At 37.5% G+C, this 13,875-nt stretch overlaps 1 protein-coding gene across 2 annotated transcripts in view; it reads right to left on the bottom strand.

Moving 5' to 3' along the window:
• LOC126026168 (kalirin) overlaps positions 1 to 13,875 on the bottom strand; it is a 549,871-nt gene that overhangs the window by 78,747 nt on the left and 457,249 nt on the right. For both annotated transcript variants that reach the window (XM_049785867.1, XM_049785868.1), the window contains exons 18-23: positions 13,157 to 13,306; positions 10,324 to 10,438; positions 7,393 to 7,508; positions 6,827 to 6,949; positions 2,790 to 2,972; positions 815 to 933 (exon numbers count right to left, since the gene is read on the bottom strand). In XM_049785867.1, the coding sequence (XP_049641824.1) occupies positions 815 to 933; positions 2,790 to 2,972; positions 6,827 to 6,949; positions 7,393 to 7,508; positions 10,324 to 10,438; positions 13,157 to 13,306 (806 nt within the window). The remainder of the gene's footprint in view (positions 1 to 814; positions 934 to 2,789; positions 2,973 to 6,826; positions 6,950 to 7,392; positions 7,509 to 10,323; positions 10,439 to 13,156; positions 13,307 to 13,875) is intronic.

Below are 13,875 nucleotides of genomic sequence, written 5' to 3'. Positions count from 1 at the left end.
ATTTTTGAAACACCAGCTCTGACTTCACATATGAAATTCTTCAATTACGATGGACCTGTGGTCTGACTTCAATTTCATCAAATGAACAACATGTTTTTCCTTAATCTTAGGACAACCTTCCCCACATTATCTATCTCAGCATTTCTCAAGAGAAATCTTCTGAAGTAATTAAAGTCATATTTAGATAGCCCTTGCCAGATCTCGCTGGAAATGCATGACTTTAAAACACTGACATTAAAAAAAAAACAACAACACAGTGACAAAGAAAATGATTGAAAGTTAAACTCTGGCTGAAAAACTGAAAGGGAAGTGATACTATTGATAGGAATTAGGAAATTAGAAGATAAAACAAATGTTGGAAGAAGGAAATACTTGGTTTGGTCCAGTTTAAGTTTTGAGTCTATGAAGTTTGATAATTCACAAGAAAGTTTTTCTCTAGGAAGTAAATAATATATGAGAGAACTCAGGTGTATGAATAAAAGGGAGAAACTTGAATGATTTTTCAGAATAAACATTTATTTTCAATGGAAACATCATGTCTATTCAGACTAGCTTCTAGATCATCAAAAGGACACATTAAACAGTCAAAAACATACACACAGTACCAATAGGTAGGGCTAAGCAATAGAACAGAAGTAAGGCACTGGCCTTGCACTCAGTTGACTCAGATTTGATTCTCAACACTCTAGTATTGTCAGAAATAATCCCTGAGCACAGGGCCAGGAGTAAGCTCAAGCCAAAGGTGACCCCCCAAAAATTATAGAAAAAAATAAACGAACAGGTCGCAGTGAAAATGTCATAAGACAATACATACTCTTTCTTCCGGGCTGACTTCCTCTTCTCTTCATTGACCTCATGGCTGGCATCCCGTAGCTTGACTTCCCTATCTGAAAGGCTTGCTGGGATGATGTCCAACTCTAAGTCTTTGTTGTCCTACAGAGAGATATTAAAGAGATCACCCTGGAGATGCTCTAGGAAGGCAAATAACCGGAATTGATGAAGGGGGTAGAGAAACAAATTTAAGAAAAATACAGTAGAGAAAGATGACAGAATGGGAATACCACAAATTACACCTTCCTCCCAGACTCCCACTCTCACCAAAGATACACAGCATTTTTTCCTTTTGAAATGACTTTTGTTTTAAAGAATAATTATAAAAAATGCTCTAGGCAAATGTGTAGGGCAAATGTATACATAAAGAACAAGCAATGAATTAACCTGCTAATCAATGTCTTGTTTTTCCGAAGAGTTTGACTTAGATTAAATCTGAACATACACACACATGTCTAAGATGAGATATTCATTTTTAAAATATATCTGAAAATGTGGCTGGAGTGATAGCATAGCAGATAGGGCATTTGCCTGGCATGCCGCCGACTGGCTGACCTGGGTTTGATTCCCAGCATCCCATATGGTTCCCTGAGCCTGCCAAGAATGATGTCTGAGCACCGAGCCAGAAGTAACCTCCAAGCACTGCGGTGTGATAAAAAACAACCCCAAAACCTAACAAAAATAAAAAGAAAGTAAAATATATCTGAAACAGAAGCAAATATACATACAAGAACACCTTAATTTGTCCAGGAAAGAATATGGAAGTAAATACTTTTAATTAAACAAGGGATTTCCCTTCTTTCGAAAACTATGTGATTTTTTAATTTTTAATTTCCTCATTCTTTATCATTTCAAGAACTGTTTGGTATTTTTTTTTTGGGCCACACCCTGTGACGCTCAGGGGTTACTCCTGGCTATGCGCTCAGAAGTTGCTCCTGGCTTCTTGGGGGACCATATGGGATGCTGGGGGATCGAACCGCGGTCCGTCCTAGGCTAGCGCAGGCAAGGCAGGCACCTTACCTCCAGCGCCACCGCCCGGCCCCCTGTTTGGTATTTATATGACAGAAACCCTTAGGAAAAAATGCCAACATTAAAGTCAGTCATAAACATCAGTTTTCCCCTTGAAGTACTTAATGTTTCACTCGTCTCTGATTCTATTTGAGAGCATGAGCCTAGAATTAGAACTCTCGGGCTTAAATTGCCAGCCTGTATTTATCTCTGAATTCATAGGTTACTGACCCCCATTATAAAGAAGTCAGTCTTCCCTTGATTCACAGCGAATAGTCTCTCTTTTTCAGTGGAAATGTCAAAGAGCCTTTACACAAATTACATCCCTTATTCTCGAACAAAAACTAACCATTTGCTGATTAACATAATTGGATGGAGGATGGTCTGATAAAGCTAAGAATAAAGGGTTATAGCCTTCAAAGTCAACTAGTAATTCTATACAAAAAAAATTGTTCTATAGCCACAGCTATAGCCCTGGGTAGGAAATTTTGTATTTAAAAATATATTTTATTTGAGTTTTGGGGCCATCTCCAGAAATGCTCAAGGGTCGCTCCTGGCCGCTTCACTCAGAAATTATTCCTGGTGGTGCTTGGGCACCATATAGTATGACAGGGAAAAAAAGCCAGGTCAGCTGCATGCAAAGCATGCATTAATTGTATTTATTATATGCATTTATTATTATGTAACATAATATATTAATATATATTAACAATATATATTAAGTATATTACTAATGCATTAATTATAGCTCCAATCATGGGGTCCTGGAGGTGAACAGCTTGGCAAGTCCCAACCCATTCTCTAGAACATCACAGAAGGCAAGTACTCTCAGGAGTTAATTCAGAAGAACTGTTCTGGAGACCCTTGCTTGTTCCTGCCATGGTGGTAAGAGCAGTGCTATGTAAAAGGACAAGAAACAAGGACATTCCCCTTAGTAACCCTTTACTAACCTCTGTGTTGACTCCCAGGGCTTTTTCCAGGGAATACCGGTATTTTCCCATCCGCAAGGAGAAGTCTCTGTAATGCTTGTCTACTGTGGTTACCCATTTCCTGATCTCTGTGGCATGAATGTGGCCTTTTTCTACAAAGCTGTCAGCCAGCTGAATCAAGAGCTTCACCTTCTCCTTTGTTTGCTGTCCCCAAAAGATCATTTTGGTTATTGCACTGCAAAAGTCTCAGTCATTCCTTTATACCTTTTTTTCCTTTCATAAACACCATAGATATTCTGCAGCCATGCTGCCTGGGTTTAAATCTCAGCACTATCTTAGATTTCCTGTGATATCTTGAACAATCACTTTAATCTTCTGGAATGCTTTGCTTTCTTTTCAAAATAGAGATCACAAGAGTACCTTACATCTCCATCATAGGGCTGTGGTGAGGATTACATGAAATGGTAGTGTAGAATGTTTAGTATAGTGTTGGGGACACAAGTGCTACAAGAGGTAAGCAATAAATGTTCAAATTATTGATAATTTGAATGTCTCAGGCTAATGAAATACTCAATTAGTTTACAGACTATATTAAAACATTTCTAGGAGGTAGATGAAAGGATGAGGTATTGAACTCTTTAAACCATATGAATAAAACCGAAGCTTTGAGAATAATTAGGACTCAACCTCATTAATGGCTCCACTGAAAAACAGAATCCATTTGCTTCTGGTCTTTTATTTCTGATACTGTCATTTCACTGTATCAACCTCAAGCAGGCTTCCTAAACATTGAGTAGGCCAGCATATGCCAGGATGTAAAAACATGCTATTAAACTTGAGGATGAACTCTGTTCCTTTCACTACCAGAACAGTATCTGTAGTTTTTGTATGAGAGAAAAGAGTTTATAAGCATAAGAGTAGGTGAAATCCTGCTGCTGCTCTAACACAGTTAGAACTGGAGAGCATGATGCTAAAAAAAGTCAGAAAGACAAATATCAGATATGCCACTCAACTGTTGTGTGTAAAGAATAAGATCCCTGCATACTGGACATCACACTCCTCTTCTTCTGTAATAGACTCCTGCACAACCTTGCTTCTTTCATCTCTCCTTCCCAGAAGTGGGGGTGACCTTTCTGGTGTCCTCACAGTCCCACAGATATTCCCCTATTTGAGCAGGTGTCACACTGAATTATTGACCACAACTCCCAAAATTCATTCTATTTATACATTCATATCTCTGAGATCTATAAAATTTCTAGTGTACCATAAATGTGGAATCAGCAAATACATGGTTTGGGAGGTGAGGAAGGCCACAAAAGAGTGGAAGGCTTAAACTGAGAAAACAATCATATGAAAGCTTTAACCCATAAATTGAACTCTGGCCTTGCTTATGGTCACTGCTGAGAATTATTTGAAATGATTTCTTACATGGGATAGAATAAAATTATCTCCTTGTTTTTTAGGGACTACTCCTGGCAGTGCTTGAGGACCATGCAGAAACTGAAACCAGAACTCCTGAATGCAGTGCCTGAGCTTCATCCTATTAGGCTACCTCTCTGGCCTTCCTTATCTTTATTTATCTGACCTTCCTTATTTTACACTTCTATTGTGAAAAATCTTATAGAAAAAAACACTATTTCATGTTCAAGTAGTTTCTTCCACTTAATCTATTTCGTTGTGTTAGAATAAAATAGTTCTGTATTTTCTATTCCCTTCTTCAGTAATGAAACCCACCATATTTACTTTCTGTAGCTCAAAATCAATTTAGTTCCCCTTTAATATTTATTTTATAGATTATAAACATTAAAACCAAAGATGGCTGGTTAAGCAATTTGCCTTTGAGAGGTTGGAATAAGGTCAGCTTCTTTAGAAATTAATTTAACTGTACTTGTTATCCTGTTGATATTCTAATAAAAGTCTGAGACTTAGTACCCAATATATAGAAGAATAAAATTCCATTAACAGATAGTGTTGATAGAACATAGAAGAGCCATGATTTGACTCAGTGTTTTGGGGAACACACTATATATATGTGTGTGTGAGGTCCTGGTTTTATACTGGCACCATGAAGATAAAAATAGGAAATATAGAAAACCCTAGCAAAAGAATCATATTAAATATGTAACTAGAGGAATAATGCTGAAATATATCCTAACCTCTTTGTTCATAAAATGTTCATAAATATTTGTGTCCTTCTTATACTGCTTAACAGAAGAAACCAGGTAAGTGAAATAGAGTGGTTCAGATATTTGAGTCTTGTTGATTCAGATGATTAAACACTATATATACATTAATGGAAAACAGATGTTCCATGTCAAGTGTTTTGAGGATTATCCAGACAAGTTCAGTGACCAGCTAGATTTGGTCTTAGAATGTTAGCAGGATTCCAGAGTTGGGGATACAAGAGTGGAAAGGGTATCATCCTTAAACTAAAGGGGAAAGATGGATTCTAGGCAGGAAATATAGAAAGTAAATATAGTCAAGAAAGCATATGATGTATTTCTCAGAAAGTAAAAAAAATTCATTCAAGTGGAACATAATATTCACATAATGAATAACTGAATTCAAAGCTGGGGCAAAAAGGTGATCTAGTGTAGAAGTTGTTGAATATTAGCTTAAAGGCACTGAATAACCAGTAAACTTTTTTGAACTGGAGAAAAAATGTGAACAAAGTGTTTTTAAAGATGATAAACAATGGAGAGTAGGAGGAATTAGAAGGAAAAAAGAGATCAAATGCAAAAAGCCAACTAGGAAGCTACTAACGTTTAGGGAGTAATAATGGAAAAGAAGAAAAATAAAACAGAAAGATTTATAGAAATTATGAATGAAACTATTTCTATATTTCACTTTTGGCTACGGACTCTTGATTTTAAGAAATTCCGATTATCTGCTGTAATTTATCCTAAATAAGTAAGTTCCAGAAAACCTGATACTATTCACACTATGAATGGTTGATTATTGACAATATTTGAAGATACACAGAGAAATGTAAAGGAGAATTCAAGTTATTTCCATTTGGATATAAAAAGGGTTTCCTGTATCTGCCTCCATCCAAATACTGTTTGCTGTGGTTGGAAGTGAAATGAGTCTCTTAATCTGAACTCACAGCTTTTCACATTAGGTTAAAAGGCCCAGAGCTGAGAAGGATGCAGTGGGAGGTTCCCGGCTGTTGAGAGTTCTTAGTGTTGGAACTCAAAAAGTTCTTAATCACTTCAGAAATCTCAGCTCAGGAATGAGGCTAAGTACTTAATTTTGCTCCAGACAGCTAAGGAAGATTTTGCTATACTGTCAGAGGAATCATTGGAGAGGATGTTTCCCAACTGACTTCCCCCCAACAAAAGTAGCTCTGATCCTAGGAAGAGTATCTATCTTGTGAAGAAGTGATGCCAAGAAAGGTTCCTCCATGGCAAGGGAGCCTAGTGCGAGGGATGAGGACACCATGATGAGGGAGCCAAAACAGACCAGATTTCATTCAAACTCAAGAATTCTCAGATCAGATCCTACTGTTGAGTGCAGATCAAAATGAGATTCCTTCCATTTATAGCCTCTGTTCTTTGCATGGAGGTGTAAGATAGTAAGCTATCTCACCAGGTACATGTGGCTCAGCAATGACCCCAACCTGTATCATTTTCAGACGGGAGACCATATGAATGTAGTCAGTTCATGAAAAAATTAATAAAACTACTTTGTGAACCCTCCCAAAATCATTGACCCTTACTATTAGAGCTTCCCTAACCATTCACATTTTTAAAATGTGTAGAAGGGTACTAAAGTCATATATGTAAAGTTTATATTTGTAGTATTTTTTTATGTTTATATTTGCCTTATTTAAGTCTATAAGGATTCCATAACATGGAATATGAAAACAAGAACTTGGAAGCAAATTCATATAAAGGACATGACTTTTATGTAGAAGCTCCACCCAATAGCTATACTTTCTACACTTTCTCTTTTTGTCACTATGCACAAGAATTTCTGTGAGTGATAGCTGATTTCCTTCTATAAAGTAAGATGGGCCAGATCTGGGACAGCTTCAGAAAATAAATTGGTTCACTTACCTTGGCAGGTACCCTGAACTCCCCATATTCTTTCAGCAGTTCCTGAGTCTCCTCGGTGGTCTCTCCAGTGGAGGTATGTGTTGAAAGGTAAAATTCACCTGTTTCTTGGATCCAGTCCAGTGCCTATGGGAGGAAAGAACTGAAGCAGTTCCCCAAAAGCCAGATGTCAGTAGAAAAAACACATCACATTTCAATTCAGGTCTGTGATTTGAGATAGTGAAACAGATCCAGGAAATGCATACAATATTGGATCAGGGTGTAGCTTGGAAGTTGTTGACATGAATGGCCCTCCTGTTAAGACCCAGAACATTCCACTGGAAAAGAAAATGTCTATTTTAGGTCACACCATGTATCAACCAGTATCTCCTTATTAAGTCCTGGGGAGGGTGGCTATTTCTGAATAGTTGATAATTACTTTTATCAATTGGTAATACCAAGCACTTGGTAAAGGCTAATTGTCTTTGACAGCCTTCTATTCAACTCTACCTTCCAACTCTACTCTAGCTACTATATGACTGTTACAAATCTTGACCATTTGACCAAGCCAGGAGAAGTTCTGGACATACCTGCTTAGCACTGCGCTCAAATACCACATATTGCTGGCATTGGTCTAACCGCCGCTTCTTCAAGGTCCAGAAATGTAGGACTCGATTTTCCCTCTGTAAGAGCTCACTCAAGATGGCTACAGAACAGAGAGACAAACAGTGATTACAGGAAGGCCCTACTAAATCCAATCAGCTGCTTCAACCCCACACTCCAATTACTAAGTGAGCATGACCTTTGAACCTTCTCATAAGACTGATTTATATCAGAAGTAAGGGAAAGGAATACTGGTACAAAGAGAACTTCCCAGTGTTTACTGGGAAAAAAGGATGAGGGCCTGTTGAGAGACTGTTATGTCAACAGAAGGAGGAAGAGTATGTCCTCAGAGTGACTTAAAAGTGACTCTAATTAACTTCACACCAAAGCTGGTTATTGATGGTGAGAGACCTGAATACTTCCTCATCAACCTTACTTTAATCTTTGGTTTGGTTTGACATGAGTCATAACAAATACAACACAAGAAATGTGCATTTGTAGTTGACTTTGACCCTTGTACCATCTGTCCTGAACCATTATCACAAGAAATTCTTTAGGGCATTTGCTGCCCCTTCCACTGAAAATTTAAGATACCTGATCAGATAAGAGCCCAACCTATAATGAAGAGCTGATGAGCTCGATTCACAACCTGAGAAGAATCACATTGCTGAGCATAACCAAAACCATTGATTACTATCCAATAACAATCACCTGAATAATAGGCATGTAGAGTTGTATGTCACTGAACATTTTGCTGTTTTGTGACAATAATTTGCCCTGTAACAACAACAACAACAACAACAACAAAATGTTGGTATTAGATTTAGGTATCAGTAGCAGATGTAAAGAGAGACTGCAGGTCCCTAATCATATAAATATTCCAAAGACAACTTGTTTCTTTCATCTTTATGTCCCCAATTCAGAGCTTTGCTCATTGTAGCTCCTTTTATGGTGACTGAGAAAATTAGCCTGGTTTTGATAAAACCCTTAAATAGTTTAGGTTTTCTTTTCCTCATCTTAAAAGTTTTCCTATGGGCAACAACTTGCCCTGCCTCTTGCAAAATGTAGCATACCCTGCTCTCCAGGTGCCTGCTGTTCTTAGCACAGGGAGGCATACTGGGTGAACGCTCCCTCAGTAGGCAGCTGGCCTCATTTAAGCAGCTGCCTGCATTTAGAAGTCAGAACATATGCTTTAAAATATGCTAAAGAAGAGTGACATAATGCCAGCTACCTACTGTAGCCCTTAACTGCAAATAGGAGAGTTTGTCTAGAAAAGGAAGTCGCCTTCCTTCTTTACTTTTAGGGACACTGATCTTCAGTTGAGTTCTACCCCAGAAATCTCTGATCTTCCCAATTCCTAAGCATTCTGAGCAGGAAGAGAAGCTCTTCCTAGAGACTGAACCAGCATTGGCCATATAGAAGGTGACCCCTGAATCTACTGTTCATGAAGATTCCATAGGGTCTGCAATCTGTCACTCCTCACTCCAAGACAGTTTCCCTTTTCTCTCTAGTCTTTGTCTCAAGTGGTATTTCTCTATTTTCTCAGGATGGTATTTATTCAACTCTTTACCAACTTAAAGGTTATTTTTCCATTGTCCAGAGTAAGTAGCTACATAAAGAATTTAAGCTTAATATGGTTATATAAAAACAATTTTAGTTACTTTTCATATAAAGATAATCTTTATGGAATTCAAAGAGATACATAAGTTTATCTAGAACTTATCTAAACTTAAGTTTAACACATGAATCACCCAGCCGAGTGAAACGGGGAGAGTGAGGGAAGAATTTCTTGTCAAAATGCTGATTTTAACTCAGAATTATCTGGGACAGTGATTCTGTGTCTCAAGTTTCTAAGTTATATAAAAATTGCTGGTATGAGGCCACATTTTTTAAATTTTTTTATTTTTATTTTTTTTGGTTTTTGGGCCACACCCGGTGGTGCTCAGGGGCTACTCCTGGCTGGCTGCTCAGAAATAGCTCCTGGCAGGCACAGGGGACCATATGGGACACCTGGATTCGAACCAATCACGTTTGGTCCTGGATCGGCTGCTTGCAAGGCAAACGCCGCTGTGCTATCTCTCCGGGCCCGTGAGGCCACATTTTTACTAGCAAGAGTTTAAACATCTTCCAACTTGTGTGTGTGTGTGTGTGTGTGTGTGTGTGTGTGAGAGAGAGAGAGAGAGAGAGAGAGAGAGAGAGAGAGAGACAGACAGACAGACAGACAGACAGACAGACAGAGACAGACAGAGACAGAGAAAGAGAAAGACAGAGAGACAGAGAGAAACAGAGAGACAGAAACAGAGAGACACAGAGAGAGCACTGACATTGCTCAAGGATCACTCCTGGGTCTGTACACAGGAATTACCCCTGGTAGGGCTCTAGGAACCATATATGGTGGTTAGCTGTGTGCAAGATAAAGTACCTTACCCTATACTATCTCTAAGACTCAAAATTTAAGTTTTAAAACCTTATACAGCATGTAGGAAAACCAGGATTAGGACTCATAATTCTCAATTTAAGTTTCATTCTCAATTTTACTAGGTTTGAGATACTCTAATATTGTGTTATTATATGTTAGTCACAATTGCAATTTACATAGAAATTAATTAATATTTAATAAGAGTAAAAAGTTCCACACTCACAGGTAAATAGAACTCACTATAATAGCAAACATTGATATATATATTATCCATTATTTTGGAAAATTTCTATTAGAACTGCTCTAAGCTCTAAGATAAAGGGAAAAAATTGGGAAAGTTTTATCTTCATGCTTCTATTCTAAGTCTTGGTACATATTTTAAAATTGCCCATGACTCACTGCTGCCCACACCACCCCACATCAAACTTTTTCTTCTCTAAGAAGTAAAAACAAGACAATAAGGTTTCTACTAAAGTGTCTCATGGAAAACAGGTCTTACCTTTTACTTGCTGCTCTGGCCCACGGGTGTGGCTGGCAGCACTGGGCATGCTGACATTATTTCTGTGGATGTACTTGAGAAATACTTCAGCATTCCGCCGTGCCAGGGTGCAGGCCTGAGAGAGACAAAGGTGTGGGGCCACAGTTACCAGCAGCAACTTAGATTTCAGCAGCAAACTGAAATCTAAGACACTGGAGAAGAGGGAGGAGGTGTCAGGAATTGCACAATCAGGAGAGCACATCTAGTTTATGAACATTCTGGCCTTGGTGCAGGAAATTCATCCTTCATCCATGTGAAGACCCGCTGTCTGTGCCTTTCCTTTCCAAGCAAACTAGAAATTAATCATCTTTTGATGCCCTTGATACTGATTTCAAGTTACTAACATTTGCTTTCAGACTGGATATTCTAAGCTACCAGAATGCCTCACCTGACCACCGATATAATACACTCTGATGCTAGTTTAATGTCTTGAGAAAGAAACTTTGATAAACAAACCCAAAAACCATACATTCCATATATAATTGAAAATTACCACATGTAAAAGGCTTATTTTCTATCAAATCTACAACTGCCTCAATAATAAGTTTACTTCTGCTTGGGGCCAGTTATACCCTAGGGTCCTGGGATGAGGGATTATTCCTGGCTCTCTGAATAAAACTATGCCTTAACTTTGAGGAGTTAACATAACTTAGTTAACTTAACAGAGGAAGGTATGCAATGCTGGGGATTGAAATAGGATTGGTTGCATTGCAAGGCATGTGCTTTACTGGCTGTATGATCTCTCTGGCCCTCAATAACACATACAAATACCCTACAGGTTCTACATAATGGATTAAGAGCCATCATCCTAAATTTAGATGGGAATGGGACAGAGAGGAGAGGTCACAAGTACACTACCATAGAAACTGAGTCCCAAAAAAAGGTGGATTGATGAAGCAAGTGGGGGATAGGATAGATCTATTGACAGAGCATATCTACTTTCTTTCTAAACCACAAATTTTTTTTAAAAGCAGGTATTCTATTTTTTTTAATTGTAAAAGTAATGCATTTTAGTCCACTGATTTGGAGGGGGGGTACATCCCTAAATGTGGTCAGGCTTACTTCTGGATCTGCACCGAGGATGGCCCGGCAGAACCTGAGGGTCCCAGAAATCAAATCCCAGTTGGCTGTGTAAAAGGCATATACTGTTACACTGCTCTCATGTAGTTCATGTAGTCCTCCATAATCCACTAATTTTTAATCAAAAGTTTTCAAAATTAAATGATCTATAGAAAAAGTGCCAAATGTTTAATGTATTACTAATAAAATGCAGCATCTTAACTTATAGTCATATAACAAAAGTTTATTTAAAATCTTATATTAGCAACTGTGGATTGTTGGTGCTTTGATAAAAGTCTACTGGTGTATCTATCAATGAAATCTAAGAGTTATAAGCTGGATGGCAATCCAAAACTAAATCATTCGAATGTAAATAAGACAGAAAGATGATCCATAATAAGGAAGTTTCTCACTTTCAGTTTTAGGCACAAATTAAAAACAATGTACTGGAACACTTCCCTTTTTCCTCCTTCAAATGAAACATTTAATTTTATGAAAAATACTAATTTATACCTTAAATTTAACTATTTTATATGCTCTATTGCTTTACTTTAAACCAGTGGTCCTCAAACTATGGCCCGCAGGCCACATACTGTATTTGCATCTGTTTTGTTTCTTCAGTGCAAAATAAGATATATGCAGTGTACATAAGAATTTGTTCATAAGTTTTGTTTTTAGTATAGTCAGACCCTCCAATGGTCTGAGGGACAGTGAACTGGCCCCCTGTTTAAAAAGTTTGAGGACCCCTGCTTTAAACCTTATACACACATATAAAAGACTTTTAAAATAATCTAAAGCCCTGCGTAGAACTCAATTTAATCTTATTAGTAGGAGTGGATTCCTAAGGGCTCTTTTGAAGGCAAGAACAGATGCTAGATACATGGGAGGAACTCAGTAAGGAATCATCCTACAGAAAAAAAAAAGAGGTGATCAAGTAGACACTTAATAAAAGACAGTTAATTACTATCTGAATTGAATAAAGTCAGTGGCAAAATGTTAGTATATCAAAATTCTCTTTTGAGATTTCAGAAACCTGAGAATTAAAATGTGAAATCAAGATCTTTGAGAGTAAATGCAGCCATTCGATATGTTTGAATACATCGAACTCTATCAGAAGGAAAATCAAAGGATGGAAAAAAAGGCTCAGGAGTTCTTCCTTCCACAGTCTGCTCAGAGAAGTAGAATGGGGCTCTGTCAAAAGCAACAACCACTACCACAACAGCGTTTTGTTTCCTCTTCATAGATAAGAATAGTGTTATATTTGTTGGTAACTTAAGTGGCTAAATTGATTCTTTGAAAAGCACGTATTTGTATTTCTGTAATTCTTCCCCAGATTTTCTATGATGACTTTATCATATATTTATTGTTTTGAAATTTAGAACATCTTTTAATGAAAACCACTTTTACAAAGCAAACATAACTGCATTTTCCTCAATGAACAATAGTAGTGGAAATATTGAAACATGACATCAGTAGCAATGATGTATGTATACTGTCAGACGATGCCAAAAGTGTTGAAAGAAATTAGTATTTGAAGTGCAACTTTTTAACCTTTCAGATCAATATGTTGTCAAAAATACTTCCTTTTACTTGAAAGTTATAATGAAAGTTCAGTTGATGTATATTTGGGGGTTGGGGGACAGAAGAACAAGTGAGAGGAGGCTGAGAAAATGAAAAAATAAAAAAAATAAGTTCAGCCAAAGTTCCAGATGTTGGATGATGAATGTGTTCTGACCTTAAGAAAAGCCTCCTTTTGTTCCAGATGTTTACTGATGAGTGGAATGACGTGGTCAATCTCTGCTGCTGGCCCCAATTTGTCTCGTCCACCACACCAGTCCTCATCTCGCCTGTATTCTTGTTCTAAGCTCTCCAGAACACTACAGACCTAATAAATCATGAAGAAAAAGAGTCAGTAAATTAATCAATTGGAAGTATTTTATGAGCACCTTCAGTCAACAGAGCTCTGCACAAGTGTTATTTATCATTCAAAATGAATACAGTTTATACATATGGAGTATGATGTGTGCTTAGGAAACTAAGAAAAGTCTAGCAGGCAGCAACAATTTGATATTTGATGTTCCAGAGATAGATTATGATTGGAGAGAGACATTTGGGCCATCTTAAAAGTTGATGATGTAATGCTAAAACTTTGACCTCCTCCAAAGAGTCTAGGCAGAGTGAGAAAGGAAGAAAAACCAGGAGTTTGGGGAATTCATGACTTTTAACAAAAATATTTTTATACCTCCATGAATTAGGTAGAACCCAAAATAGGTTTTGAGAAGAAACTCAACCATATACTTTTTCCTTATAGCAAGTAATCTCTAGCAATGGAAGTTGTCTGTGTTCTGTGATTTATTGATCACAAATAAATGTTAACACTTCATTCTTCCGAGGACAAACATTCTAGAAAAAAAGTCTCAGAGTCCTGCAATAACAACATCTCCAGGTCTTTTC

Source organism: Suncus etruscus, chromosome 13 (assembly GCF_024139225.1).
Source record: "Suncus etruscus isolate mSunEtr1 chromosome 13, mSunEtr1.pri.cur, whole genome shotgun sequence".
Lineage (NCBI taxonomy): Eukaryota > Metazoa > Chordata > Mammalia > Eulipotyphla > Soricidae > Suncus > Suncus etruscus.
The sequence above is the reverse complement of the archived record's forward strand: the minus strand, read 5'-3'. Positions and strand labels throughout refer to the sequence as shown.